We start from the raw sequence: 27,653 nt of genomic DNA on the forward strand, positions 1-27,653 counted from the left end.
AGCTGCCCACCTGCCTCTGGGCTGTGTGGGAAGCTCAGCACCACTGGCTGGAAATATTTAGAATTATCTATATGCTAAAATTAGCCCTCTCTCTATATGCAACCACTCCAGTGCCATCTGGAGTGACCAAGAGTTACACCCTCGTGTAAAGGGTTTGCAAACAACCCCTGTGATCTGTACAACAGCCCTGGGCAAGAGCAGGGTGAGACCTCCCAGGTGTAAGCAGAGTCCCTTTAGCTCAGGGCTTACCCCTCACTTCCAAGGGCTTGCAGCTCGGTGTTCTGGGGTTGGGAACATCTCCAGCAGCCCCTGGAATGCTCCCCCCTGACCTGAGCTGCCAGCTTGGTGCCCAGGAGAGGGGCAGACAGCAAGGAGCAGCAGGGATGCTCCTCACCCAGCAGGTCCTGGCTGTAATGTCACTCTGCAGCTTGCTGGTGCCCTCTGCAGTTGTTCACCCTTACTGTAAATGCAAGGTTAATAATAGGAAGGGACAATTTAATTAATCAATGAGAGCAAGGGAGGACTGGTGACAGTTGCCTGCCTGGGTTTGGAGAAACATCACCTGGTCCTCAGGTACCTTTGGTATTTACTTGTAAGAAGAATCAAACCTAGAATAAAAACCTAGAATAAAGCTTTTGAACCTAGACTAAAAGCTGTCTGTTGGGGCTTTAAACAGACATCTCAGCAGAACAGCACAACCCCCAAGCCCCATCACCTCTCACTCTACAAACAACCCAGCAGCTTCCCAGGAAGAGGAGCCAGGTGTCTCCTGCTCACAGTGTTTCACAACCCCCCCTGCTCCCAGCAGGTATCTCCATTCTAAAAAGAAAACAGCAACCCCCTCACTGGAAAGTGGAAAAAACCAAACCAGCCACCAAGTTCCAGGGCAGGAGCTGTCAGACAATGCCAGCTCACACTCATCCCCAGGGGGGATGTTCCTGGTTGCAGCAACCTCTGCAGAGCAGTCACATTCTGAGGCTGTTGCTTTTTTCTCTCCCAGGCTGGGGTTTGGATCAAGTCCTCCCAGGTGTGATGGGCACAGGGACAACCCCTGCACCCTCTCTGCCTCTCCATGGGGTGTTCTCACTTTTGGGTCACTGCACATTCATTATTTGAGTAAAGATTTCCTACAGCCCTGGTTAGAATAACCCCTGCCTCCTCCCCAGCTGGCCCCAGAAGGCAGCCTGGCCCTGCTCCTGGGCACTTCTGGTGACAGAAATCTGTGCTGTGGCTCAGGGAAGCCCCAGAGGCACAGAGCAAAGCTGCTGCCAACCCTGCCAGCAGAGCTTTGGAACGAGGGTTTGCCACAGCTATGCTTGCTGGCCTGGCCAGACCTACAGGGTATTTCTGGAAAACTGCAACTTTTAGGTCATCTCTCAAGCAAAATATGTGGAAAAATCCATTTGAGTAATTTGAGAAAACAAACAAGCAAAAACCCAACCCCAATGGCTTCCCCAAAAGCCAGGTGAGCTGCAGACATCCCTCCTTCCCTTATCTGGGTCTCACATCAACAAACTCCTTTGAAACCCACTTGGGAGCTGAAGCTCTCCTCCAGGCAGGACCTTTGTCCTCCTACAACATAAAGTTGTTTTTTTTTTTTTTAAAAAAACAATCTCCCAATCTCCAAAGCAGCTGAAACCAGCACTGCTGCTGGAGAAATCCCCCTCTGAAGTGGCACATTGGCATTTTAAATGCTTTATCCATCTCTGGCCCCACACCCTTGCCAGGAGGGGGCTGGGGGATAAAATGGGCTCCAAGTGCTCAGGTGCAGGAGGATACAGAACAGCAAAGTCACCTCCTGCCCCAGCCTTTCACCTGCAAACCTCACACTCACCCCTCATTACAAGTCAGAAGCTGGTTATTTAAATTAAAGATTATTTGAAAGGGGCTGAGACTCTGGAAGCAGAGCTTGGAGCACTGCTGCTCTGGATCAGGAAATGGAATAAGATAAAGCCTCTCGGGATTACATTTCTGGAGGAATCAAGTGAATCATTGCCATTTCCCTCCCCCAGAAAAGCCTTTTTCCCTTTCCCAGGGTCTCCTGGGTCTTTCTCGTGGTGTTTTGGAGGATACACTTACACTGCAACTGGAAAGGAACTCGTGTAATTTGAGCAGAAATCACCCTCCCAGCACTGCTGGATTTGCTCCTGGTCCTTGGGTTTGAGCTCACATCAGGCACCAGCAGCTCCACAACCCCAACTGCAGGGGGACAGGCAGAGCTCTCACACCTGGAAACTGGCCTCCTCCTCCTCCTCCTTGGAGTTCCTGGAGCATCATCATGAAAAGATCAAACAGGAGAGTTTTGGTACAGGAGGAGACAAAGGGAAAAAAAAAGAGGCATTTGAGTGCTCTTTTGGGATGTCTGCTGGTAACAAACGAGCTTTCAAGTTTTCTGAGAGAGTTTCTGCTTGAAGGGAAAAAAATGTAAAACGTGGAATTAGAAGATAAGGAGATGGCTCTGAGGGACAACTCCCCAGCCTCTAATGGCAGCTTTAAACCACTGTAACCTGGAATGCTGATAAAGAAATTATCTCTGCCCCCATACCTTTACATCTTGGACCACTATGAAAGAGCCCAGGAAAAGCAGAGGCAAACAGCAAATCATTCCTGTGGTTACCCCAGGAGCCACCCCGTGCTGACACTCAGCCAGCACCCTGCAGCCCTGGGCTTGGTTTGCCTTCAAGGTGGAAAGGATTGATTTAAGGAATGAAAAAATTAACAGTAAAGAGGAGGAGGGGCATGAGCACAGGTTTTTTGAGAGCTCCTGAACACAGTTAGTTCAGAAGGAAGCCATGGAAACAATCCAAGGGCTGGAGAAACTCCCCAACAGAGAGAGGGGGAGAGAGCTGGGGCTGTTCAGCCTGGAGAAGGCTGCAGGAAGAGCCTTCAGGACTTAAAAAGGGCTTAGAAACAGGATGGAGAGAGACTTTTTGTTTCACCAGGGCCTGAAGTGAGAGGATCAGGGCTGAGTTTTCATCTAAAAGAGGGGAGATTGGAGCGACCTGGTCCAGGAGGTGACCCTGAGGGCTGGGTCTTTGCAAGTCCCTTCCAACCCAACCCAGCCCGGGGTTCTCTCAGCTTTCCTCAACACTCCCCCTCGCGGGAGAACACTTCCAAAACACTGCCCAGCTCTGCTCGGCCCCTTCTCTCCAGAAACAATGATTTTAAAAATCCTTTGCTTTTGTTTCCCTCCTTTTGAAACGGAAAAAACCAAAAACCCCAAACCAACCAACCAAAAAAAAAAAAAAACCAGCCCTGGAAAACCAGGCTGAAACTGGGGAGATCTTGTCCATAGGAACACAACTCTCAGGGTAATCATAAAGCAAAGCCTCCAGAATCAGAAACATGTAAGGCACAAAGCATAAATATTGAGCAGCAATGGTGTCCCAGTAGAAATCTACTTTGTTCTGGTCCAGTCCTTTGGCTCAGAATGCTTTTTCTGAGCCCATTTCAGCTTTAATGTGTTTAAGAACAAAGATTTTGAACTGTTTCCTTCTCTAAGAGGAAGATAGAGCTAAGCTTAAAGAATAAAACGTTTCTGAACTCAGAAAGTAGCATTTCAGTACAAGAATCTGCTTTATTTTTACAGTGCATTGATTGAAATAATATAGAAATTTAACTTGCAAAACTGAATTGATAATATCACACTGTCTGTCAGAAGGCAATATGTATGTGTTGGTTTTAATCATAAAATAGTTCTCTGGACACCAGAAATTACAAACTCTCAACACTATACACTTCATTTTAGAGACTAATTAATCATAATTTAATTCTATCTTATAAACAATTTCTCTTAAAAAACATATGGAAGATAAAAAGAACTCAAGTATTAAACTCAAGGCCTTGATTAGGATTATTTCCCCTTTTTTAAAAACAAAGCTATCCCAAGAAATGTATCAAGGTGGTGGCTCTGGGGGCAGCAGAGCTACCAGTCAGGCTCTGTGACACACTGCTCCACGATCTCACGCAGGTTGGGGTTCTCCATGGCAGCTGCCACCCTCTCCTTGTCATTGATTTGCTTGTTGACTGCAAAACACCACAGGGAAAGCAAAAATCAGCAAAAATCAGTTGTCAGTGGCACCTGACACACAGCAGCACCCTGACAGAGGGACCCAGCTGCAGTGTCCCACAGGGAGTGAGTGGCAGTGCCAGGACTGAGCAGGGGACAGTGGCAACTGCCCCAGCAGGTTTCTCTTCATGAGTAAAGTGTTATTTGCATGAAATGTCCCCAAAACTGCTCTGCAACAGCTGCTGCAGCTCTGTACAGGCAGCCAGGCACAATGGAAGGATGACAAGAGGAACGTGAGGGTGTTTTTCCCTTTTCAAGGGAAAAGAAGGAAATGAAAGCTCAGTCACAAGAAACCAACCCTCAGAAACCAAAACATTTTAGTGACTTTTCTAGCTTAGGAAAAGGAGGTGAGGTGCACTGATGGTAGCTCTTAAAAACAAGTGTGAAACTTGTGACAAATCAGTAGTTCAAGTTCTCCAGGTTCAGTTTCTAGTCATAAAGAACTCATTTTCCCCATGCCAAGGTGTGCCCAGGCTTAAGGACAGAGAAGTCTGGGACTCTGCCTGCACAAAAGGTTCCAGGGCTGCAGAACCCAGAGCCTGGCTGCAGCTCCCACAGGAATTCAGTGCCTTGGAGTCTCCTCAGCACTGGCAGAGACACAGGATTTCTGTTATGTGGTGTTAGGGGGGTTTAAAATAAAGGAACAGACCCCACAGGGTTGTTGCAGGGGTTGAGCTGTGTTTATAACTAAAGAGATTGCTGCCATGTTGGGGAATAATTAACATAAGCTTCCAGGAAGTTAATTATTCCACAACATGGCAGCAACCTCTTGTTAAAAACACAGCTCAAGCCCTGCAACAACCCTGAGGGGTCTGTTCCTTTAGAAACCCAAACAACACCCCTCTGGGGTCTGTTCCTTTAGAAACCCAAACAACACCCCTGTGGGGTCTGTTCCTTTTCAACCCCAGCAACACCCCTGTGGGGTCTGTTCCTCTAGAAACCCAAACAACACCCCTGTGGGGTCTGTTCCTTTTCAACCCCTATAACACCCCTGAGGGGTCTGTTCCTCTAGAAACCCAAACAACACCCCTGTGGGGTCTGTTCCTTTTCAACCCCTATAACACCCCTGTGGGGTCTGTTCCTCTAGAAACCCAAACAACACCCCTGTGGGGTCTGTTCCTTTTCAACCCCAGCAACACCCCTGTGGGGTCTGCTCCTTTTCAACCCCTATAACACCCCTGTGGGGTCTGTTCCTCTAGAAACCCAAACAACACCCCTGTGGGGTCTGTTCCTTTTCAACCCCAGCAACACCCCTGTGGGGTCTGCTCCTTTTCAACCCCTATAACACCCCTGTGGGGTCTGTTCCTCTAGAAACCCAAACAACACCCCTGTGGGGTCTGTTCCTTTTCAACCCCTGCAACACCCCTGTGGGGTTTGTTCCTTTTCAACCCCTATAACGCCCCTGTGGGGTCTGTCCTTTAAAAACCCAAACAACAGCAAGCAGAGCACATGCTCAGAGTGCCACAACCACACATCTGGTGTTAGAGCTTCAGCTGTGCACTGATCTCTGAAAAGGACAGCAAGGGAGGGGAAGGAAAGGACTCCCCAGAGGAACACAAAGACATCCTGAGTGGTACTTACTGTCTTCCTCAGTGGAATGTGTACCCTCAGATATGTAGATTTCCAGCTGGAGGAGAGATCATCCATGTTAGAGGCACACAGCAGCAGCAGAACACAGCTCACACTTCAAAAATGCTCACAGATTAAAGGGACTGGTGCCAAGAGCTGCTCTTGGACTTCATGACAACACCCCCACAAGACAACCTCCCTCCAAGCAAGAACCCAGGGGGGCAGGAGCTGAGGAAATCCCAGGAAAGATGGGGTGTGTTCCAGAAGTGCAGGCACAGGAGAAGAAGAACCCCAGTTAACCACAGCCCCTCCCAGAGCCACACACTGTCCTGCAGAACCCACTCAGCCCAGGGGCAAGAGACAAGGCTCAGGAACACCCCAGCCTTACTCACCACTTGCAAGTGACTTACTCCTGCTGTACACACACTTGGGAAGAGAACTCAGCACACACAGACACAGAGCTTAGAGCAGCTCCAGAACAGACACTTTACCTTATGTCTAAAAGGCAAACATCTCTGAAGTTTGATTCTCAAACAAAGGCCTGTTCAAACAAAGCAGGGAAGAGACTTTACTGTGAAACTCAGGGTTGGGGGTGCATTGTCAGAGAAAAATATGGTTAAAAATCAAAAACCAGCAGTGTAACTGACAGCCTCTGGGTTCTGAGCAGCACAAAACACAGAGAGACCAAACAACTTCTGCTTGGACTCTCTGGCCTCTCAGTTGAGTTCATACCTAAAAGCTTAGGGAGTCTTTTGTCTCTAAACACCTCCCAGAAAAACTAAATACAGACAAATCTCTCAGCTGCAGAGGTTAATTGGGGCATTTAATTCACTTAATTAAACTCAAGACTTCCTTTCCTTTAAATCTCTAAAACAGACTGAGGAAGCACAGTGTTGATAGATGAGGCCAAGAGCTGCTGACCTTGGGTGTTTATAAACAAATCATTTCAGTGACCTCAGGTGTGATTTTTCAGATGAGCTCTCACCATAAACAGTAAGGAAGAAAAAAAACCCCAAAAAGTCAGTGTAGAGTCTTGGGCAATGTAATTGCTTTCAGCATTCTGAAAGTTCTGAATTATTTTTTTTGTGTTCTTGGATTAAACATGGGTTTTGTAGGTGTGGGGACAGGGACCAGACAACACAGGGAGAGATAATCACACAGTTTTAGCTTTTTTTTTTTTTAATTTAAGAGCTGACAATTTTCAATTTCCTAAAATAATTTGGAGAATATAAAGAAGGAATTCTGTACCACTTCCCAAGGAGCTTTTTGAGAGCTTTTCTTTGAAGGGTTCCCCTAACCTGACAGAAATAGATGGATGTCCCCACACTTCTTCTGTTTTTTTTTTTGGTTTGGTTGCCCTGCTAGGAGGTTCCCCATGTGAAATTCCTGGTCAAAGGATTACTGAATTTTGACACAGACTGCTGTTACTCAGACCTCCTAACCCTAACTTCATGCTGCCACAGACTGAACGAGGCAGACAACTTACCAATGAGAGTAGCTAAAGAGCAATGAGGTACTGTTGGTGTAAACCTGATGATGACCAGATATTCATCTTCACCTATTTCTTGCACTGCAACACAGCTTTCTGTTACCACTTCCAGTTCTTCTAAAGTGTTGGGCTTCTCTGGGTCCCGGATGGTACGGATTATATCTGCAGCAAGGGACAAGGAACCAACCATGAAGACACTTTCCTGACTTTAATAACAGGTACTTGCCTCAGGAAGAGTCTCCCCAGCACTGGTGATTGTGCTGGGGAATCAGCACAATCAGGAAAGGCAGAGTTGTAAATAAAAGCCACTGAGACTTTACCTCACAAACTGCTTCAGAACTGAGCAAATCGAGGTATTTATTGTTCAGCTGAGCACTTGTTTTTCACACTCCAGTTCTAAAAAACCCCTCACCCCCGAACAGAAACCTCCACTTTCCCAGACTCTGGAATCTCTGGCCTTTCCAGACCCCTCTCCTGCCTCAGGTGATGGAAGTTTGGGGTAAATCCCCCCAGAACAGGGGCTGAGGACACCCAGCAGCACCCCAGGCTCTGGAGCTGGGAAGCAACACCAGTACCCACCAGTATCCCCAGCCAGCACCCTGCCAGGACCCCCGGCACACGCTGCCCCCACGGCCACGGCCCCCACGGCCTCTCCACCCGGGGCCGGCGGGGGTTGTGGGAAAAGCCCCGGGCAGACCCCGCACCCTTCCCGGGCTCTGCAGCACCCCAGGGTGACCCCTTGCCCCCCACCTCCCGGGCAGGGATCCCGCTCCTCAGGTACCCCGCACACCCCCCCTTCCCGCCTCCTCAGGGCCCCGCACCGCTGCTCCCGCACCCTCAGCCCCGGGACACGGCTGCGGGCTCCCCACCGGGGCTGGGCCCGGCTTCCCCCTCACACCCCGCAAGGACACGGCACCGGCAGCCCCCGGAGCCCCTCACGCACCCCCGGAGCCCCTCACAGCCCCTCACGCAGCCCCGGCCTCCCCGAAGGACGATCCCTGAGCCCCCCGCAGTGCCCCCGCCAGTCACCGTAAACCTCGAGCGCCTTGTCCTGCTCCATGGCGGGTTTCGGGGGGGCATGGCAGCCCCTATGCAGCCCGGAGTACCGCAGCAGCCTGCTCAGCGTCTGCGACAGCAGCCCCAGCACCAGCGACATCCTCCCGCTCCGCCATGGGAGAGCGCGGAACGGACCCTCCCGGCCACCGTCCGCCGGCGGGAAGCGCTGGGCCTGAGGTGGGATCAGGGCCCGGAGGCTCCGCCCAGGGGCGGCCGCGGTTTGAGCTTCCCTCAGCCTGAGCCCCGCTTTGCTGCCGGGGTCTCGCAGTGTTCCCCGGGGTTGCCGAGCCCCCAGGGGCCGCCGCAGTCAGCCGGCCGCGCTCCCTCGCCTCCTTTGGTCTCACCGGGGTAGTGGCGGCGGCAGCCACAGCCTGCCCGCTGTAACGGAGACTACAGCTCCCAGCATGCATTGCTCCCGCACAGCCGCCCCGGTGCTGGGCGGGGCCGCGGGGCCTGCTGGGAGTTGTAGTCGCGCCGCCACCAGCGCGGTCAGCTGACCGGAAAGGAGGGCTGCTCCGCCCAAGATGGCGGCGGGCAGGGGTGGGCGCTAGGCCGGGGGTCTCGGCCCTCTCTGAGGAGCAGAATGGAGGGCGAGAAGCGGGAGCTGCGGGTCCTGCTGGCGGCACTCTCGGGGCAAGCGCAGGGCTCCCTGCGGGACGCAGCCACGGCCCGGCTGAGCAGGGGCCAGGAGGCTCTGGGCATCCTGCGGGGCTCTGGGGGGATCTACCTGGAGCCCCTGGTGCCGAGAGGAGTGGGCCGGGCCCGGGGCAGCCTCCTCCCGGGAGCCTGGGCTGAGTAAGTGGCAGGGGGCGAGCAGGGGAAGGGGAGGCCGGGAGGGGTTCGGTTCTGTGAGGAGACGCCGGCTGAGGAGCAGCCTGGGAGTGTTCCCCCTGCAAATCCCATGGCTGGAGGGAACCTTGGTTTATATCCCCTCGTTTGGTTAGTTGGGGGCGTGGTTATTGCAGCAGGTTTTGTGGAGTTGCCTGCTCTAAATGTCCTGATGTCTTGGCTGCTCGACTTCCTTGTCAGCTGTGCAGGGGAAGCCCTGGTGTGTGACCTGAGGTGATCACCAGGTTACTTTAATCAGCTGCTAATGCTGAGTCAAAAGCAGAGTCCCCCTGCAGTGTCCAGCAGCACCAACTCTCTGCTCACCCCACACCCACCCTGCGTGGCCTCAGCTGCTGCACCAGGGCTGGTGTGGAGACTGAGACCTGAAGAGTGTCAGCCCGAGGGACAGGGAGGCAAAACAGATGAGAATGGGCAATGTGCTGAGCTTCCCCCTGGCTGGCACTGCTGCTCTGCCTCCTCCTCAGCCTCCTGGAGCAGAGCAGAGCTCATGTGGCTTGGGTGAGTGAAGGAAAGGAACACACAAGGATAAAAAAACACCCTGTGTTCTTGAGAGGAGGAGGAATTTCTCGAGTGCTCTCTTGCATGGCAGTCTCTGCTAGGGATGAAAGGTGCTCTAGTACTGGGGAGGGGTGTGGAGGCAGAATCTGTCCTGCCAAAGATGAATATTTCCCTGTCCCATCATTAGCACCTTCCCAGAAGTGTTCAGTGTATGAAATGTGGAAAGAGAAGAAAGCCAATAAACACACTGAATGTTGTATCCTCAGCTTCCTCTGGGAGAACACAGAAGGTTGTGGTGACCTGCAAGCAGACAAGACCAAAATACTGGCTCTGAGTAAAAGCCATGAGCTGTTTGTGTATGAGTGCACTGTAGAAGATGGAAAGTACAACCTGGTTTCCCTGCACACTTGTAAGGAGGATACACTTAAAAAGCTCCTTGAAGCTAAAAACATTAGTGAGTAAATTTCAGTGTGTTCCCTGCTTGGATTGTAGGGCTGGTTGTGAGAGAAATGGAGGCAGCAGGGCTGGACATCAGAGCTTTGTCACTTCCTCACTGATTTAAAGCCACCAGTTGCAGTGTTAATGAACTTTAAAACCAGCAGTGAGATCTCTGTGTTCAGAGATGACATTGTTAGAGAGAATTAAAACTGTTGCAGGGTGTCTGGGTGATATGAAGTAAAAAATAAACTTTAATAAGCCCCTGCTCTCTCAAACTTTCCCTTTAATATTGGAATTGAAATCCAGAACTCAGAGATAGAGCTCCCCACTAGCCCTGCAGCACCTGATGATGTGTTCAACCTGTGTCCTGTGCTCATCCTGCACAGCCAGGGTGCAGCCTCTGCAGCACCCAGGCCCTGGGTCTCTCACATGTCCTTGGGCAGCCTCCCTTGCTAAAGTATTTATTTGTACTTCCAAAGGTTGTAGGTTTGGTTTCCAGTGCTGACTGGAATGTTGATTTGTGGTGGATTTTTGATGTGCTTCATGGTACTGTCCACTTCAAAAAGCCCACAGAAAATCACAGAAAATCCATAACATAGAAAGTGAGATTTAAACCAAAACCAGACCCCCAACATCCCCACTCCCAGCTTGTATGGACCTGGCAGCAGAGGCAGTGGATCTCTGCTGTAGTTTTCCTGAGGTGTTTTACAATCCAAAATTGCTGTGATCCTAAAATACCTTTGAATTTACAGGCCTGCCTTCAGTCTCCTCTGTGAGGATTCTGTCTTTTGGAAACAACAGATGCAGACTTCTGGTCAATAAGGTGCTGGTTGTGCACCTCAGGCTCCCTGGGAAGGACTCCTCCCTGCAGGCATCTGCCTGCTGCTCCCTTCCTGTGGCCCCAGGAGCCCTGGGCAGGCTGACAGACACACAGATCTGCAGGGGCCTCCTCTTCCTCTTGGACAGCTCTGGATGGATTTGTATCCTTTGCTCTGGGTCTCGAGGAGCTGAGAGGACAAAGCTGTTGTTTTCTCTCAGAAGTTCCCTGGAGGATGTTCAGGCATCTCTTGTGAGGGTGTTTCCAGGAGGAGGGTGTGTGGTGAAGTGGCAGCTGCTGCAGGGCAGCTCTGCCCCAGTGATGTTTGCACTGGTTGGATGTGTGGCAGCCTTACACCTTCTGCTCTGCTCTGCATCCTTGAGAAACTCCTCACAGATCCACAGGGAATCCCAGCTTGGGAAGCAGCAGCTCCTCTGGCCCTAAGGAACAGGAGCTCTGTTGGGCTGCTCCAGATGTTCAGCTTTCTCCTTGTCAGACCTTCTGAAACATGTAAAAAAGGCAATCAAGTCATGCTGCTTTTCCTCCCCATCATATAAATGCCAGTGGATATCTGTCCCTGCTCACTTGTCACCAGTGGGGTGTCACAAGCTGCCTGTTGTCACAACCCTTGTGACCACAGCTGAGCTCTGGTGAAACACTGAGCAGAGACTGCCTTGGGATTCACCCTCCCCTTCTCTGCCATGCTTTGTTGGACAGCCTGAGGCCTGCTGCTTTCCTTGACCCTCTGCCAAGACATTTTTGACTCCTTTGATGGTGCCCACCTAGCAAATGTCAGGGTGGGGGCTGTGGCAGGGGGGGGCAGCAGCTCAGCCACCCCCTGTCCCCTCACTGCCCTGGCTGTGTCCCCAGACCTCGGTGTTGCTGTGGTCATCAGCTCCTCCAGCCAGGCCCTCCCCGTGGATCTCAACAAATACTTCAGGTATGTCCAGAGCAGAGCTTCCAGAGGGAAGTTTGGAGCACAGCCCCCCCTGGTTCTGTCAGACCTGAGGCACTGACACCATTTTTATTCCCAGCTGGGGCTCTGTGGCAGAGCTGCAGCTTCGTATTTAAGTACTGCCCCATCTCCTTTGCCCCCATCTCTGCTCCCATCTCATTTTCATCCCTTTGCTGTGTCACCTTAGCAAGCAGAAAACCTTTTTCTTGGACTTTTTGTGGAGATCAGGATACCTGCTGTCAGTTAGTGCCAGGTATGTGATTGCTGGCTCCTTTTAGAGATACTGCAGGCTGTGGGATTGCTGAACTGATCTGACACAGGTTTATTGATTATGCTGGATGGATTAGGACCAGGTTGAGATACAGAAGTGGTGTCCACCTGGAAGGAACTAACATCAAGTTTTGGTGGCTCACCTGGACACTTCTGTGGGTTTTCTTTCTAGCTGGGCTAGACATAAAGGGGTAAAAAGCCAAAACAAACCAACTGAACTTAAATCATCTAAGGGAGGTGAAATTTAATATTTATTTCCTTACAGGCAGTTCCCTGAGCATTTGCTCTGTAAGAGAGACTCTGAAAATCTTCCAGTGAAGGCTCCTGAAGGGCTGGATGAGGACGAGCTTGCCAGTTCTGCCCACAGCATGGAGCTTTTGTCCCTGCCCTTCCGCACAGACAGGTACATGCTGAAAATACTTCATAAATCAGGCTGCCCTTTGCCTCCTTTAGATCAGTGATGAGTAAACTACTGATGAGGTTTGTAAATTTTAATTTTTGGACTGTAGCACCTAAAAGTGCAAGTAAAATCAGCTCATTCTGCTTTAAATCTGTTGAGTGTTAAGGTGATGCTAGGAAAGTATCATCCTTGGGCCAAGACAGCTTTACATCAGTCATCAAACAGCTCTGAAATGCTGGCTGCTGTTAGGTTTAGTTTGGCACAATATTGGCAGGTTTTTGTGTTCCAAGTACTCTACAGCTTGTTGTGTTTTTAGCAGAGATGAGTGAATGTGGACTTTAAAATATTCTGTGTTCATGTGAAGCATTTTAACTGTGTTGTGACTCTTGGTATTGGTACTAATAGCATGCAGTAATTATAACTTGATGTGTATGTAATAAATATTTTATTCTGGAATTAACTTAATTCTACTGTTTTATTAAACAATGGGGGCATTTTCTGTGAGGAAAAGAAACTTTTCTGCTGAAAATGCTCAGCTCCCTGGGCATTGCCATCTAATGCAGCTGTAGTCATTCAGCTTGGCTGAACAGAAATAAGTAGGATATCTAAATATTAAAATACAAGATGCTGGCTGGAATCTATATGCTTTAAATCCATATTATTTAACTGAGGAAGCTTTAAGAATTTATTTATCTGCATTGCTCTTGCAGTTATACCTGCTAACAGGTAACTTCGTTCTCCACCCAGGTCCTGGAAGGCACATCTGTCCTCACTCTGGGATACAGTCAGGAGGAGAAAACCAGGTTCTCCACATCTGGTGAATGACTTGAATTTACCTTGGTATCATTTTTTTACCCACCTTGAAGAACGTGAACCTGAAAGCCATGAAAACCCTGAGCAGATGGTGCCTCTTGTTCCCCAAGCTGTCACCTGGGCCCCTTCCAAACCAGCACAACATGGAGCAACCATGCTCAGCAGTGTCAGGCAGCAGTGGAAACAAATCCCCCTTGAAGCACCAGAGGAAGTGGTGAAACTGGAGTGCAAATCAGTAACTGGAGCTAAAGCCCTGTTTGTGGTGCTAAGGAGGGACAAAGGGTTGGCTCTGGCTCTCTGGGATTTTGAGTCTCAAGATGTGACACATTACAGCTTTGGCAGAAGCAGTGTTTATGTGGATTGCTGCACAGAGGTGCCCCTGTGTCTGCTGCTGACAGGTGAGAGGCTCTGCATGGAATTCCTCTGGTGTAGCCTTCAGATAAAAGGTGTTTTTGTGTTTATTTCTTTGGTTTTTTGCAGTTATCTCCTGCCTGCTGTTGGCTAGTTCCTCATGCACTCGTGCTGAGGGGAAATCCACTGCAGCTTTGTGTTTTTATTTTGGAGGAGAGGCTCTGGATAGAAATGTTGCTGTGTAGCAGCTCCCTTCTACCTTTTTAATTATGGTTTGATTCTTTTATTTAGAGCATGGTCTCTCCTTGGTTCTGTTTGGTTTAACTCAAGAAGAGTTTCTGAACAGACTGGTGATCCATGGCAGTGCTGGAGTTGTTGAGTCTCTTTGTCATCTCAATGGATGGGAACAATGTTCAATCCCTCTGCATGCACTGGAGGTAAAACAAACCAGAACAAAACAAATTGCATGGCTTACAGGTAAAAAATCCACTTCTTCAAAGCAGTGAATGCAGTTTAGCAATGGTAAAGGTGTTTTGAGACACAATTAAGGGTATGCCTCAGTAACCTAGGGGCAAAATGTAGTGGTTTTGGATTAAATAAACAAAAAAACCCCAAACCCCAAGTAAGCCAGGTGAGCAAGCCAAAAGAGAAATTACCACAACAGAGCCAACAGATATTTAGAGAAAATTAAGCTAAGCAGTGCTCAAAACTCCCTCTTAATTGGACCCAGAAAAGTTTTTTGCCCATTTCTGCAGCTGCTTTTGTCCTCTTGCAAAATGTCAGGTATCAAAACAAATGCCTAATGGTGTTGTTGCATGTTTGTGTAGGCAGGTCTGGGGAAGCATCAGCTGGACACAGTGGAATTATTTTTAAAAAGCAAAGAAAGTCTTTTCAGTTTGCCTGCATCATGCTCTGGACCTGAGGAGTCTGCTGAGGGCCCATCCCAGTCTCACCTGAGAAGTAAGTCCAATACTTCCATCCCCAGGGAGGGTTAAATTTGAGCAGCAGACTGATTTGCCTCTGCTCCTGTAAGTTTGGATGATGCTATTTTGCCACTTCTCTTCTGGAAAATGAGGGAAATGGTGCACTGTGTGTAGGGGGCTTTGCTGTGGTTGGTTGGCAGAGGTGTTACAGAGCAGGTTACACACATTTGACACATTTTAAAAGATTTTTGTAGAACACCTCTGGCTTTTAACTGAACTTTTAAGCTGATGCCACCAGTGATACAGTAGAATGCAGGTGTTTTAACCTGTCCTGTAAACACTGCAGATCTGGAAGAGCTGAGGCCAGCTCTGGACTTGCTGTGCTCAGCAATCAAAGAAAAGGATCTGGACCCTCAGAGTAAAGACTTCTCTGAGCAGCTGCTGAACCTCACCTTGGCTTTCCTTACCAAGCAACTTGAAGAAATCTTTGTGTGCACAGAGGGTAAGATCATCCTGGCTAGCAAGGGGATGGGTTGTTGTTCAGGTAAGTAAGCTGGGGCTTGGTGGTTTAAATTAAATATTAGAATGTGCTGGAGTTAAGTGAGGTGTAAGGGGAAACAGGAGAAATTAATGAATTAAATTAAATTAATCCTACTGCTGAATCTGTGTTAGCTCTCAGATCAGACAGGGCATTGTCAATGGGATCATTTTTGGGTCCAAAGAGTGTCAGAATGGATTTCCTTGCCACTGGGATGTTTGTAAGGTGATCTGATAATGCTGAGCATTAAAAACACTGCACTGTGCATTTGTCTCACTGGTACCTTGTGTTCTCTTGACAGAACCTGATGGATCCTTGCAGAAGGGGGCAGATATTTTAACTGATTACATTATTAAACTCAGAAAACTCATGAGGAAATATCCTCAACCACAAATAAGAACAGAGCAGACAGGGAGAGGTCTTGATGAAGACCTGCCTGTGTTAGAAGAAACCCAAATGTGGGAAAAACTGACAGCAGAGGTAAAAACCAACAATCCTTCTTTTCACTGATCTCCTTAAATACATTTAAGGAAGTTATTAACATGGAAATTGGTCTACACTGTGGAGACTAAATCTGTGTAGGGATGACAAAGAGAAAAACGCCGAAAATGAATGGGATCAGTTCATTCCAGGTGTTTTTTTTCCCCCCTTTTAGGAGGTGATTGCTGAGGCCATCTTAAACAACAAAGTCTCCAAGGCTCAGAGGTTCTTTGGCATGGAGCAGGATCCAGCTGGGGGGCTGCAGGACTTGGTGCAGATGGGTTTGCAGCTGGTCTATGATCGGCTGCTGAAGGACAACACCAGAGAGGCCTCGGAGCTCCTGAGGAACATGGTGAGGGGAGCTCACTGGGTTCTGAGCACTGCTTCAGGACTGGCAAAAGAAATGGATGCTGAGAGTGTGGAGTGTTTCACCTGGCTGTGCTGATTCTGCATCCACTGAGCACATTTTCAGCCATCCTGTTTGGTGTTTCTGTAATAATAATTACTAATTGTAGTGTAACAAGGCAACCAGGTGCCCCTAATCAGGCACAGGTGGGCTTAACACAAGCTCATGCCCACTCCCTGGCAATTAGGGGCACCTGGTTGCCTTGTTACACTACAACTAATAATTATCACAGTTATTATATTTAATAATTAGTATTACAATTATAACAATATTTAATAATTATCACAAATATTAATAATTATCACATGTACTTGACTTACTCATTCTGTAAGGAAGCTTTCCTAAACTTCTTTAAAAATAATGGATTGGCAGAAACTATCTTAACTCTCCACAACCTGCTAGTGATCCAAATACGTCATAAATAATGAAATAATAATTTCAAAACAGTTCACCAGTGAAGTGTTCTGTGTTTCTGTGTTTTGGTTGTTAGGGCTTGGATGTGCAGGAGGAATTCCGTAGGATCTGTTTCTACACAGCTGACAAACACGTACGAGACTTGTTGGTGAGTGTAGAAAAGGCTTTGTTTTGTTTATTTGTTTGGTTTTTTGCCCAGCTGGTGTTCTCCAGTCTGTGTATTTATTTACACAGAGTGTAAATAAATATTTATGTGTATTTATTTATTACAGAGAGAAAGCTCTGTACTGAGCAGACTTTCAGATGGGAACATAATTCTTGTTCTTCCCTGCACCCCTGCAGTGCAGGTGTTGAAACACATCACTGCCATGCCTTCCTCCTGTATGGGCAGTTAAAGTAAAAATGATTACAGGGTCTTTTGGGTTTTTTTTGTTTGGTTTGGTTATTTTTCTGGCTCTGCTCCAGTTCTCCTCTGCTTGCACACAGCATCAACTCCTGGCCCTCTTCAGTTTTAAGTGTGTATTGACCTCAGTGCTCCCAGCAGTTTTTGCTCTTTACACTTGCAGGATCATTTACAACTTTAATACATTGTAAGTAGATAAAAATTGTAATTGGAGATAATACTTTAATTTGAATTAAAGGTGAAACTTCTACGAGAAGAAAATTATTTCTCTGAAAAAGAGAAGAAAGTGATAGACTTTGTGCATCAGGTTGAAAGCTTGTACTCAGAATCCTTCCAAGAAAAAAAGGAGATTCAGTCTCTTTCCAGGTAATGGGGCTCATCAGTGTTAATTATTAATTAATGTTAGCAGGACTTAAATGGCTTCTCCATTCTCTGTGCTTTACTGCAGTAACAAACACAGTTTTCTGCACTTGGGCTGATTTCATGCTAGTTTTAATTTGCAGGAATAGGGGTCAGTGTGGGAGCTGATTACTTCCCTTGTTAACATAACCATTCCTGTCATGTTTTTCCCAGACTAAGTCATGAATTCCTGTTGCCAGTGTCTTCTGTCCCTGTGTCATCATCACCATAAATTGTCCTTTTAATGATAAAGGACATTATTAGAGTTATTAATCAAACAAAACACGTTCGGATGGAATGCTCTCCTTTTGGTTTATGCTATGCATAATGCAGCAAGCTCAAGTAACCTGCAGAAGTCATTTTACAGTTAAACAAGTGTGAAAGTGTCACAGTACTTACCATTTAGTTATTGGTTTTGGAGAAATGAGGTAATTCTTTGCCCACTGCTCCTGTGGGCACTCAGACTGATGTAAATCCCTCTGCCACCTGCAGAACCCTCTTCACAATGGAGTAACAACATTTTTTGACTCGTTAATCATCCTCTATGTATTAGATTGTGGATTGCTTTTTTAAGAGAGTCCCAGAAAACGTCCTCATGCAAACTTGCAGTTTCAGGAGCTGGAAAAAGGAAGAATCCTTCTCCAGACACGTGGCAGTGCTGGAGCCGCTGACTCGGCATCGCGCTCACACCAGGAGAGTCCGAGTGATGTTCAGCTGGGCTGAGGGCTGGGATGAGCTTGCTCAGGAAATGATTCTCCTCCCCAGGAGGCCACGCCAAGGCAAGTGTTCTTAAAAGAAATTCTGATTTAAAAATAATGGTTTTGATGTGGTTTCTTGCAGTTGTGTAGCAGTGGCATTGCTACAGCCAACGCGGTGTGCTGCCACCCTAGGTTACTGTTTTGGGTTGTTTTTTTTGTCAGTGGAAATAGGTAAAGATTGTGTAGGCATCCCCTTGCTTTCTGGCAGGGATCTGTGTTGGTTTTTTTCTGTAGAATAAAACTTGGAACTAGCTGGATGGGCTTGTCTAATGCATGGCCCCTTGTCAGTGTCATGCTCTGCCATGTTCTGTAAAGGTTTTTACCCTGTAGGATTACATTTAGCTTTTCCACCATAAAGCACTGAGGAGCTGTTGCAGCACACTTCAGCACAGCATCATATTTGCAGCTGTTCAGTAAAAATCTGTACAGGCATAAAGAAATGTCAGTATTTCCCTCAGCAGTGTTTGCTTCTGCCAGTTTCATCCATTTGCCTTTTTGAAACAGAACTCAAGACCTGTAATCCTGAGGTTCTTTGGATGCACTTGACAGCCCAGCATGATTGGCTCAATATTTGCTCATGGATTGAAGAATCTGAGTCCAGCCAGACTGTGTGTGGACAGGCTAACTGGCCCCCTCTGACTCCAGATGTTATTGACAGGAATATGTTATGTAGCAGCTACATGAGAAATGACATTCTGAACAAGCTGGCTGGGTATGTGCCCCTCAACTAACTTCATATCTTCTGTGAAGCCAAAATCAGATTGTTACATGTCAATAAATCTTAGGTACAGACTGATTTTGTATTGTATTTAGTGCCCTTTTTTGAAACAGCACTAATCCATCAGTAAATTGAATATTAGTCTTGTACATTTGCTTTCTGTTATCTGGAAACAGGGAGAAATGGGAGAGGAACAGAAATCCTCTGTCAGCCCTTTGGTCTTCCACAGTGCTTGTATTCCTGATGCCCATTTAATGCACAGTGATTCACTCCTGCCACCTCATTCTCTGCACTGAGCTGTAGTGACCACAGTGTTGTCTGAGCAGTATCAGGTGTATATTCTCATGTGTTTGCCCCAGCAGTGAAGTAATGCCCTAGAAATAAAGGTCTGCTTCATAATTTTGAGCAGAAAACACCTTTCAGAACTTGCTAAAGAGAGAACTGTCTAATCACCACGTGTGCTTTCTCTCTTTTCTGATAGGAATGGAATTTTTGTCCCTTCTGAACTGGGAGATTTTGAACTTCTGCTCCAGAGACTGTCTTACCTTGGGGGAGTGCTGCAGAACCCTCACCCTGTTCCCAGATATAAATCTGCAAGTGGTTTGGACTTCCACACTTGTTTTGTCCTTCACTGTTTGGAGCACAATTTGCAGTATCTGTTGTACACTTACTTAGACCATTACAGGTATGGATGCTCTTCATCCCTCTGATCTTGGGCAGGTTCAAATCATGTTACACAACCTCAGTAAATGGCAACAGGAGTTTTCCTCAGCCTGTTCAGCAATAATTGGGTCACAACAGTGTCATTTAGTGAGAAACTGGGGCAGTGTGTTAGGCCTCCTGCTGTGTGCTGGAGCTCTGTTCATTTTGTCAGTATTAATTGGTGTGTCAGCAGTCAGAGGGAACAATTATAGTTGTTATAAGTGACACAATCCTAAATGAGCCAAGACAGCTTGTTCTTCAGGAACTCTCTCACTTGAGCACAAATGAGTTCATACTTGAGACATTCACACATACAGAAGTTGCTGGGTTTTCCATCTAGGTTAGGATTAGTTGGGATTTGAAGGAGAAAGAAATATTGGGTTACTAAGTAATGGAATTCTACAAATACTTTCCACTTAATGAATACTTGGCAATTAAAATTTCTTACACCACTAGATTGGAGCTACAGCTCATTATTAAGAAGCTAAAAGTGGACCAGAAAGAAAGCCAACAGCTCTTTAGTTGTTTATATGATCAGTTTTTGCATAAAATACTTAAGACTACTTCTACTTATTTCCAGTTTAACTCCTTCACATTGTCCTGTTCTGGGTGACAAGGAATTGCATGAAGCACACCCCTGGTTTGAGTTCCTGGTGCAGTGCAGAGGAGTTGCCAGCAATCCCCAAGGTAGGAGCCTGGCTTTGCTCTGGGGGTGCTCCAGTGTTGGTGCTGCTGCTGTGTCTGTGGCTCAGCTGCATTTAATGCTCTGCTGCAGGCTTTTGTTTTGACCATGGCAAATAATTATGTGTGTGTGTGTCACTCCTCTCCTATAAAATGTGGATTGTAATTGCTGCTTGAACTGTGCAGGAGGATTTAGAGGAATCTGTGTGGGTAAAACAGTGGTTTGAAAGAGGGAGGAAAAGCTTAGTAAAATTTTGAACAGTTTATCTGTATATTTATATTTATATATATATATAACTATATATTTATAAGCAAATTGAGAAAACTCAGTATGAACAGTGAAAAGTAGAAAATTCAGCTTTTTTCATGGTCATAGAACATTTTTAATGGATGATTTTGAAATTAAATCTTGCTTTTTTTTGCTTTTAAGATCCAAAGATGATTTTCCAGGCAAGTCTAGCAAATGCTCAGATCCTCATTCCCAGTAACCAAGCCAGTGTGAGCAGCATGCTGCTGGAGGGCCACACACTGCTGGCTCTGGCCACCACAATGTATGCACCTGGAGGTGTTGATCAGGTAAGTGTCTGCAACAGGTCAGTGGCAAGCTTCTGGAGAAGGTCCCACATGGAGCTGAGAACCCAAAGGGACATGGTCATAAAAATAGATACACCAATGCCATCATATAATTCCTTCTCACAAAGATCTGGGTCTGGTGTTCTGTGTTTCAGAGCCAGTTGACCAAATGGAGGGAGGGGTTTGAGGTTCCATGGTTTGGAAATCAGACACAGTGGCCATGAGTTGGAGTGTTTATTTAACTCATTTGTAGCAGTTACAGCTGGATGTTCACACCTCCTTGTGCTCCTCAAATAGTCTTAGTTTGGGAAAGTAATCTCAATAAACTACTAAAATGCTTTACCTACCTTTGTTATGACAGCAGTCCCCTTTTGTAGCACTGTGTGGGTTTTAAGAAGTGAAGCACTGAGTAGCTGGGCTGCTCTTCTCCATGGATCTGTGGAGGTGTCACTCAGCTTCCTTTTTTCCATGTTTAAAGGCTGAAAATCTGGGCCCAGGTGAGAAATTACATCTTAGTGGTTACATTTTGTTAATTGTGCCATGGAGATCAAAAAGCACATTATAGATGATGGTACTTTTAGAAGAGGAAAGCTCAGTGAACCATGTTGGAACAGAGCTGAGTAATGCAGATTGCTTTCTATGCATAGGACAGTAAGTTAAATCCTCAGGTACTGTTGAGGATACACATAATAAAACTTAAAAGGATTTTCCAGGAAAAAAATTACATTCCCTGTATTGCCTTTTGCCATTTTCCCATGAGGCAGTTTGCTTGGTGCATTCCAAGGTCTTTTATTATTACCTAAATGCAGTTTCTTTTTCCTCATGATATTATTTTGCTCCCTTGCCATGCAGGTTCTTCAGAATGAAGATGTGGAAAACCCTCTGAAGAAAGTTGACCCACAGCTTTTAAAAATGGCATTGACTCCTTACCCCAAACTCAGAGCTGCTCTCTTTCCCTCATACACTTCTCATGGGATATTGCCATCTGACATCTCTCTTTACCATCTAGTTCAGGTACACAGAATGCTTATTGGTGGTGGGGTTTGGCAGAACAAGAGAAGCTTGCTTTCAGCTAGAAAAAATTTAAAATTATATCTCGATATTGTGAGTCTGGCTTCCCCCTGACACCTCCCAGCATGTAAAGACTTCTCCAGCATTCTTAACCTCAGCACATTACTGGATCATGTTCTTGCCCTGTTTCCTTGGGCCAGTGTCTAAGCCTTTCCTTGCCCCTGTTTGCATTCTGGCTCTGCAGAGCAGATATTTACCCTTGAGAGAGCTGCACAAGGTGCAGTTCCTGCCTGTGTGCTGCTGCAGCTCTCTAAAATACTCTGTGGTCTGCTCTTCTGTCAAAATCTGAAGCTGTCTCAACATATTTTGTTTCTTATCTTTCAGTCCTTAGTGCCCTTTGATCCCACTAAGTTATTTGGCTGGCAGTCAGCAAATACTCTTGCTGGATCAGGTTTGTTACTTTCAAGTTTTATATACACTGCTTTCTTTTTTTATATATATATAGCCTGAGTACCTGGGATAAAATACCTTCCACTGGAGTGATTTGGCACATAGATTTATGCAAAAGGTCATTTCTTTTGCAAAAAACCCAGTGAAATTTACTTAAATTTTGTTTTGAAATGATATCCTGGATAAGTTGTCTTTTTCCATTGAGCTGTTCATGGGCAGAATTCTTCCAGTATGTATTATGAGATAGAAAACCAGTATTCTTTCTTTATTTTAAGCAAGTTGAGGGCCTAAAGAGTGACCAGGAGTTGTGATATTTGATAATCATCTCATGTTTTGCAGCTGAAAACCATCTTCTGTGTTCCAGACAACTGCCTGTCAGCTGATAAAAATGATTATGTTCTTTCTAGATGCATCAAGTGACTTTCCTCATTTCTCATCCCCTGAGCTGGTGAACAAATATGCTGTGATAGAACAACTGGATTTTTTGTACTATTTGCACCATGGACGTCCATCATTTGCTTTTGGGACATTCTTGGTCCAGCAGTTAGTGAAGAGCAAATCCCCCAAATTCTTGTAAGTCTTCTCAAAAATGACAGTGGAAAGGTTCTTCTGAAATTAAATCTAGCACGTGGAGTAATGTTTTAATCCTACCCAGCAGCAAGCAAGTGGTGCCCTTTGCAGCACTTCAGATACTGGGTGCCTTAGGAGCCTCTTCAGTCTGGCATCAAGAGGGACAGAAATAAAATAGCACCTTTATTTTCAGTTGCCTGTGTAAAATCTGCACAGTGAAAGCAAGGAGTGAGAAGTGCTCCAGTCATATGAAACACAAGCAGGCTTTTCTTCCAGGGACCTGAGCCTCTGCAGCTCTTGGCAGAAAAAGAAGATGCCCCTTTACCTTGGCTTTTCCTGAAGGTGACACTTCTTTGGTTAGTGAGACAAATAGTGGGGATTGCAGGTATCAGATTTTCTGGCTGAAGATTCAAAGTCATCTGTTCAAAAGGGTTACACCTTGCTCAGATACATTAAGCTACAAATATCTTGAAAATGAGTAGGAGTTCCTAGTAGGAATAAGTGTTTGTTTCTGGAATGTCTTGTTTGTGTATTAGATACTACTTGTTTCTTTCCATCACTTCTTACACAAACCAGCTTCTCTTCTGTAAACAGCCAAGATTTGGGCAAAAAGGAAAACTTACTTGAGTGTAGATGGAAGTACTTGGTAGTTCAGAAGACACTCAAGCATGCAGATTGGGTTTTAGTTACTGTTCTGGAAGAATTCCAGCTCACCAGGAACTGGCAGAAGCCTTCAAGGGCACCCTGTGCCTTGGTGCTGTCTGCAGAGCAGCTTCAGGCTCTTGGTGCTGCAGTGCTTGGCTTGTAAATCCTGCAATGGGATGGATTTTTTTGCACTGAAACTACTGAAAGGAGGTTTTATATTAATTATAATCTCAAATGCTTTGGCTTTGATTTTTGTTAGTTTATTAATTTGCAAGCCCTGTGCCTCTGATGTGTGAGGCTTTATTCTCAGACTGACTTTCAGTTTGTAAAAGACATTGTGAAGTCTGTGTGTTTGTTAAGCCTTGTGGGCACTTGTTTACATGGGGAATATTGCAAATTTGGTAAAAACATATTAACTGGTGGTGTTTTTCTTCCAGGATCCAGCAGGCAGGGAAGGAAGCCTGTGCTTTGGCTCTCTCTTCCTTCACTGTTCCTTCAGTCTCAGCAGCCTGCGTGTGCTTTCTGGAGTTGCTGGGTCTCAACAGCCTCCAGCTCAGGGTGGATATTAAAGTTGCAAACCTCATTTTCAGTTACAGAACTAGAAAGGAAGAATCTGGGCACGGTCAGATACGAGAATCTTTGGGTAAGGGTTTCTTTGGTGTCTTTGGTTTTAAAGTAGGGTATCCTGTGCTTACTGGGAAGAGCAGAAATAAACTGAAAGATGGTGCCCAACTTCTCAGGAATGCAGTAAAAGCATCCTCTCCCTTGCAGAGCTAAGAATTTTGGTCTTCTTTTATTACTAATTTTGAAGGTGCCCTTTGAACCTGGCATGGCAGCTGAGGCAGGAAGGGCTTAGGATCACATGCAGCCAGAATTCCAGGAGAGCTACAGATGCTGTCAGACAGCTGCCCAAGGAGGTTTAGCCTGATGGTGGAATAATGGAGGTAGAGGATTAAACAAAACTACCAAATCCTTTTTCTCTTTCATACTCTAAAACTGTCTTACAGCTGCAGGGAAATCAGGTGTTCAAAGCTGCAAGGAAATTGAATTTATCCTAGGAATAACTTGCAAAAGTTGAACTATGGGTCCACAGGTGTCTTTTCATCCCAACTAGGAAACTGTTGGTACTTGGGAAATATTACCCTTACTCTAATCCCAGATAGCATCTCAGAAATATTAATGTGTTCTTTTAAACAGCTGACAAGTTAACAAGATTAGCTGAGGGTGAAAAAACAGCAGCAGCAGAAGTTCTTAACTCTTTAGAAGAAGCCTTTTGGGATGCAGTTGAGCACCAAGGAATAAAGAGGTGAGTAAAGCAGGATATAAAGGATGGTGCTGGCAGATCGGATGCTGTTTTACCACTTGTGTGTTTAGATAACACTAAAGAGATCCATCTGTGTTAAACTGTTATTAATAAACCAGTTTGTTACAGCTGAAGCTCTTTAACTTCTGTGCAGGACATCTAGTGACTCCAGAAGGCAGTGGTCTTTGGTGATGCAGTTCTGCAAACTCCATAATATTGGGCTGAGCACCTCTTACCTGCAGGAATGTGCCAGAGCCAATGACTGGCTGCAGTTCATCATCCAAACCCAGCTGTACAGCTTCCAGCCAGATGAGGTGAGCTGTCTGTCTATGGAAAAGGATGAGCTTTGCTGAGGATAATTTGCACCTTCTGACCACTTTTTCTTCTTGAGGTCTCAAAAAATGTCCTAAGGAGTCAAATTTGAGGAATGTTCAGTTTGTCTTCTCTGTAATCCTCCAGTCCTTCTTCCCCCTCATGCCCTTTGGATCTCAGAGTGTGGAGATGCTGTTGGTTCTCTTTCCCCAGGTCATGTCCCTCCTTCAAGATTTCAGCCCTGTTCTCCAGGATCATCTGATGCTGGTGGTGGGGAAGGTGCCATCTTTACATCCTGATGCAGAAAGTACTGAAAACAGAGCTGCCAGTGTGTTCAGGAGCAAACAAGCAGACAGTCTCTTTCAAATCCTCCTCCAGTGTCAGGAAAGCTCCAGCCCTTCATGTTATCTGCTGGCTGAGGGCCTGAGTCAGCATGCTCCCATTCTGAGTGTTTTGGCAGCATGTTTCCAAGTGAGTTGGGGGAGTTTCTTGCCTTGGAGAGAGATAAGTAATGAAAAAGCAATGGCTGTGCAGAATTGTGTTAAATGGTAAATATGGAGATTGCATTCATCAGTTCATTTTTTTCTTTTGGTAACTATGAGTAGTATGACACATTTCAGCAAGTGATACAAAAAGAGGTGACATTTGTCTCTGGTTATCATAAAACCATGGGTTTTGTCCTTTTCCAGGATGCAAACATTATTCATTGTCTCTGTGTTTGGATAATTACCTCTGTGGATGATGTCACCAGAGCTGAAGCAACAAACCATACCCAGAGCTCAGCAGAAAATCACAAATGGGATCTTCATGACCTCTCAGTTATCTGGAAAGTCCTTTTAAGGAAGCAAAAAAGTAAAGTGCTTCTAAATGGCTTCCAGCTCTTTTTAAAGGTAAGATGATGGCTTTTTAGTGGTATTACTGTGTGTATCTCAGATCATCTGGGAAAGGAGCCAGAGGGGAATCTATAGGATGCAGGTTATCTTGTGGCCCAGGTAACCAAGTCCACTAAAAATCCCAGGCAGGTCAGAACATCTTGGGATGGAAGTTCTTCCAACTATTGCAGATTTGCAGGTCATGCATGAACCTTGCATGCAGCTTTATTACATGAGAACTGCATTGTTCTGGCACAGGAGACAAATCCCATGTTTATTGAGGGACTTTTAGGAAAAAAATTATACCCTGTTTTTGTGTCTTCAAGGATTCCCCTTTGCTGTATGTGCTGGAAATGTATGAGCTGTGTATGAACTGTAAAAAATACAATGAAGCTAAAACCAAACTGGAAAGGTTTCAGGAAAGTCTCACAAAAGTAAGTGCATCCATTTGCCCTCAATGGCTCTGCCTAGGTCTGTCCATATTGGAATGGGATAGGCACCTAATTTCATATGTGAAAAGAATGAAAAACATATGCTGAGGATGGCATCAAGTTGATTGATCAGCTTGATCAAATCTAGTTGATTTATGAAGCAGTAGATTTCAGCTGATTCTTTTTATTATTCCAAACCCACAATGCATTTTTCTAAATAACTTTGTTTTATTTGATGTGGGCAGACTGAAATACAGTGTCACCATCTTTGCAGGAGCAGTTTACTGTGTGAAAGCTTCTGTTGACTCAAGTAGGGCCACTGCTGGTAAACTGAATTATCTGTGGGAAGTGTGGGATATTCTCCATTCTGTATTGACCAGGACAAGTCAGTATTGAGCTGATAAACCAGTGACTTATGGGCAATATCTGCTTAAGAAAGACAGATGCTTTGGGGTATGTTTCAAGGCCTCTGAAGAAGCCTGTGCTATGCTTTAGTTTTAGTAGTTGCACAGACTTTTCTTCCAATTCCAGTGTGATTCCCACCAAAATGCAGAATATATTTGCAAAAAAATCACCCAAAAAAACAAAGCAGCATGTAAAATCCTTTATTTCCACAGCTTAAAACTGAAGATGAACCAGCAGCTTCTGAATTACCTGTGCAGTGGTTGGAATCTCAAGCTTTGTTTCTCCTTGAGCTGATGATGCAGCAGTGTGGAACAGAATATGAGTTAGGAAAGCTCTTACAGCTGTTTGCTGCAGCAGATAATCCCCTGCTCGATGGTAAATCCAGCATCCTGTGGTACATGGTGTTATCTAAAGGCTGCAGACAATGTGTTTGGAGTGACTGGGAATGTTCAGATGGATGCCTGCTCTTTTGGTTTTGTTATAAGAATGTGTGTAACCAGAGCTGGTCCTTGGGGTGAGTTGCAGTGGCAGAGCTGCTTGGCAGGATGAGGATTGATTTTACTTATTAATATCCAGATCTTATTTTCAGCCCTCTGAAAGTTTCAGAGTGTAAAGTCTGTGCTCCTTCTCTGGCAGGGCTGCATGCTGAAAACAAGCAGCAGAATTCCCTCTGCCTGTAATTGTTGAAACTCTTTTAAACCAGGCTCCTACGTGAGGAAACTTTGTGCTCTCAGTGAGGCCCTGCAGGACTCCCCCATCCCGATCCATCGCTCCATCCTGACCAGTTACCACGTGGAGTCATTCCAGAGTGAGTGCAGATCCATTCTGGAGCAGCTCCAAGAGGAAGGAATGTTCTCCCTGGCTCGGGAGGTAGCAGCACTGGCTGAATTGCCCGTGGACAATGTAGTTATCCAAGAGGTAAGTGATAAAAAGATGATGTTCACCCCTTGCTGCTCCTCTCGTGTCAGTATTGAGACTTCTGCGTCTTCCCAAAACATTGTTTTCCTTCAGGTCCCTTTTTATTGCAAGTGCACTGAAGAAATGGATTGTCAGTACTGAGCTGAAAAGGACAGTGTAATTTTCCC

At 46.0% G+C, this 27,653-nt stretch overlaps 2 protein-coding genes across 2 annotated transcripts in view; one reads left to right on the forward strand and one right to left on the reverse strand.

Annotated features, from left to right (window-relative positions):
* Positions 1 to 3,563: 3,563 nt before the first annotated feature.
* Positions 3,564 to 8,487, reverse strand: CIAO2A (cytosolic iron-sulfur assembly component 2A). Its single transcript, XM_008502142.2, has 5 exons — positions 8,157 to 8,487; positions 7,125 to 7,289; positions 6,130 to 6,179; positions 5,651 to 5,696; positions 3,564 to 4,026 (listed from the first exon to the last, which is right to left on the reverse strand). The coding sequence occupies exons 1-5, from the start codon at positions 8,281 to 8,283 to the stop codon at positions 3,926 to 3,928; spliced, it is 489 nt and encodes a 162-aa protein (XP_008500364.2). The 5' UTR covers positions 8,284 to 8,487; the 3' UTR covers positions 3,564 to 3,925.
* Positions 8,488 to 8,701: 214 nt separating this feature from the next.
* Positions 8,702 to 27,653, forward strand: part of SPG11 (SPG11 vesicle trafficking associated, spatacsin) — a 28,862-nt gene continuing 9,910 nt past the window's right edge. Inside the window, exons 1-29 of the mRNA XM_030456934.1 lie at positions 8,702 to 8,978; positions 9,797 to 9,984; positions 10,721 to 10,948; positions 11,539 to 11,725; positions 12,276 to 12,413; positions 13,158 to 13,621; positions 13,866 to 14,011; positions 14,402 to 14,534; positions 14,844 to 14,999; positions 15,337 to 15,515; positions 15,691 to 15,867; positions 16,412 to 16,483; positions 16,977 to 17,104; positions 17,747 to 17,916; positions 18,400 to 18,607; positions 19,095 to 19,298; positions 19,896 to 20,002; positions 20,427 to 20,572; positions 21,422 to 21,583; positions 21,965 to 22,031; positions 22,438 to 22,603; positions 23,683 to 23,888; positions 24,443 to 24,551; positions 24,703 to 24,862; positions 25,074 to 25,331; positions 25,550 to 25,750; positions 26,059 to 26,166; positions 26,781 to 26,943; positions 27,272 to 27,486. Coding sequence (XP_030312794.1) covers positions 8,767 to 8,978; positions 9,797 to 9,984; positions 10,721 to 10,948; positions 11,539 to 11,725; positions 12,276 to 12,413; positions 13,158 to 13,621; positions 13,866 to 14,011; positions 14,402 to 14,534; positions 14,844 to 14,999; positions 15,337 to 15,515; positions 15,691 to 15,867; positions 16,412 to 16,483; positions 16,977 to 17,104; positions 17,747 to 17,916; positions 18,400 to 18,607; positions 19,095 to 19,298; positions 19,896 to 20,002; positions 20,427 to 20,572; positions 21,422 to 21,583; positions 21,965 to 22,031; positions 22,438 to 22,603; positions 23,683 to 23,888; positions 24,443 to 24,551; positions 24,703 to 24,862; positions 25,074 to 25,331; positions 25,550 to 25,750; positions 26,059 to 26,166; positions 26,781 to 26,943; positions 27,272 to 27,486 — 5,058 coding nt within the window. The 5' untranslated portion in view covers positions 8,702 to 8,766. The remainder of the gene's footprint in view (positions 8,979 to 9,796; positions 9,985 to 10,720; positions 10,949 to 11,538; positions 11,726 to 12,275; positions 12,414 to 13,157; positions 13,622 to 13,865; positions 14,012 to 14,401; positions 14,535 to 14,843; positions 15,000 to 15,336; positions 15,516 to 15,690; positions 15,868 to 16,411; positions 16,484 to 16,976; positions 17,105 to 17,746; positions 17,917 to 18,399; positions 18,608 to 19,094; positions 19,299 to 19,895; positions 20,003 to 20,426; positions 20,573 to 21,421; positions 21,584 to 21,964; positions 22,032 to 22,437; positions 22,604 to 23,682; positions 23,889 to 24,442; positions 24,552 to 24,702; positions 24,863 to 25,073; positions 25,332 to 25,549; positions 25,751 to 26,058; positions 26,167 to 26,780; positions 26,944 to 27,271; positions 27,487 to 27,653) is intronic.

This window comes from Calypte anna, chromosome 10, assembly GCF_003957555.1.
Source record: "Calypte anna isolate BGI_N300 chromosome 10, bCalAnn1_v1.p, whole genome shotgun sequence".
Lineage (NCBI taxonomy): Eukaryota > Metazoa > Chordata > Aves > Apodiformes > Trochilidae > Calypte > Calypte anna.

What these genes read in the sequence shown, in the direction of transcription:
- CIAO2A (XM_008502142.2), bottom strand. Translation starts at nt 8,283, where the DNA reads ATGTCGCTGGTGCTGGGGCTGCTGTCGCAGACGCTGAGCAGGCTGCTG. An exon ending in CAAGGCGCTCGAGGTTTACG is followed by an intron (nt 7,290 to 8,156) that starts GTGACTGGCGGG and finishes CCCTTGCTGCAG; the next exon opens with ATATAATCCGTACCATCCGG. An exon ending in ACATTCCACTGAGGAAGACA is followed by an intron (nt 4,027 to 5,650) that starts GTAAGTACCACT and finishes GGTGTTTTGCAG; the next exon opens with TCAACAAGCAAATCAATGAC.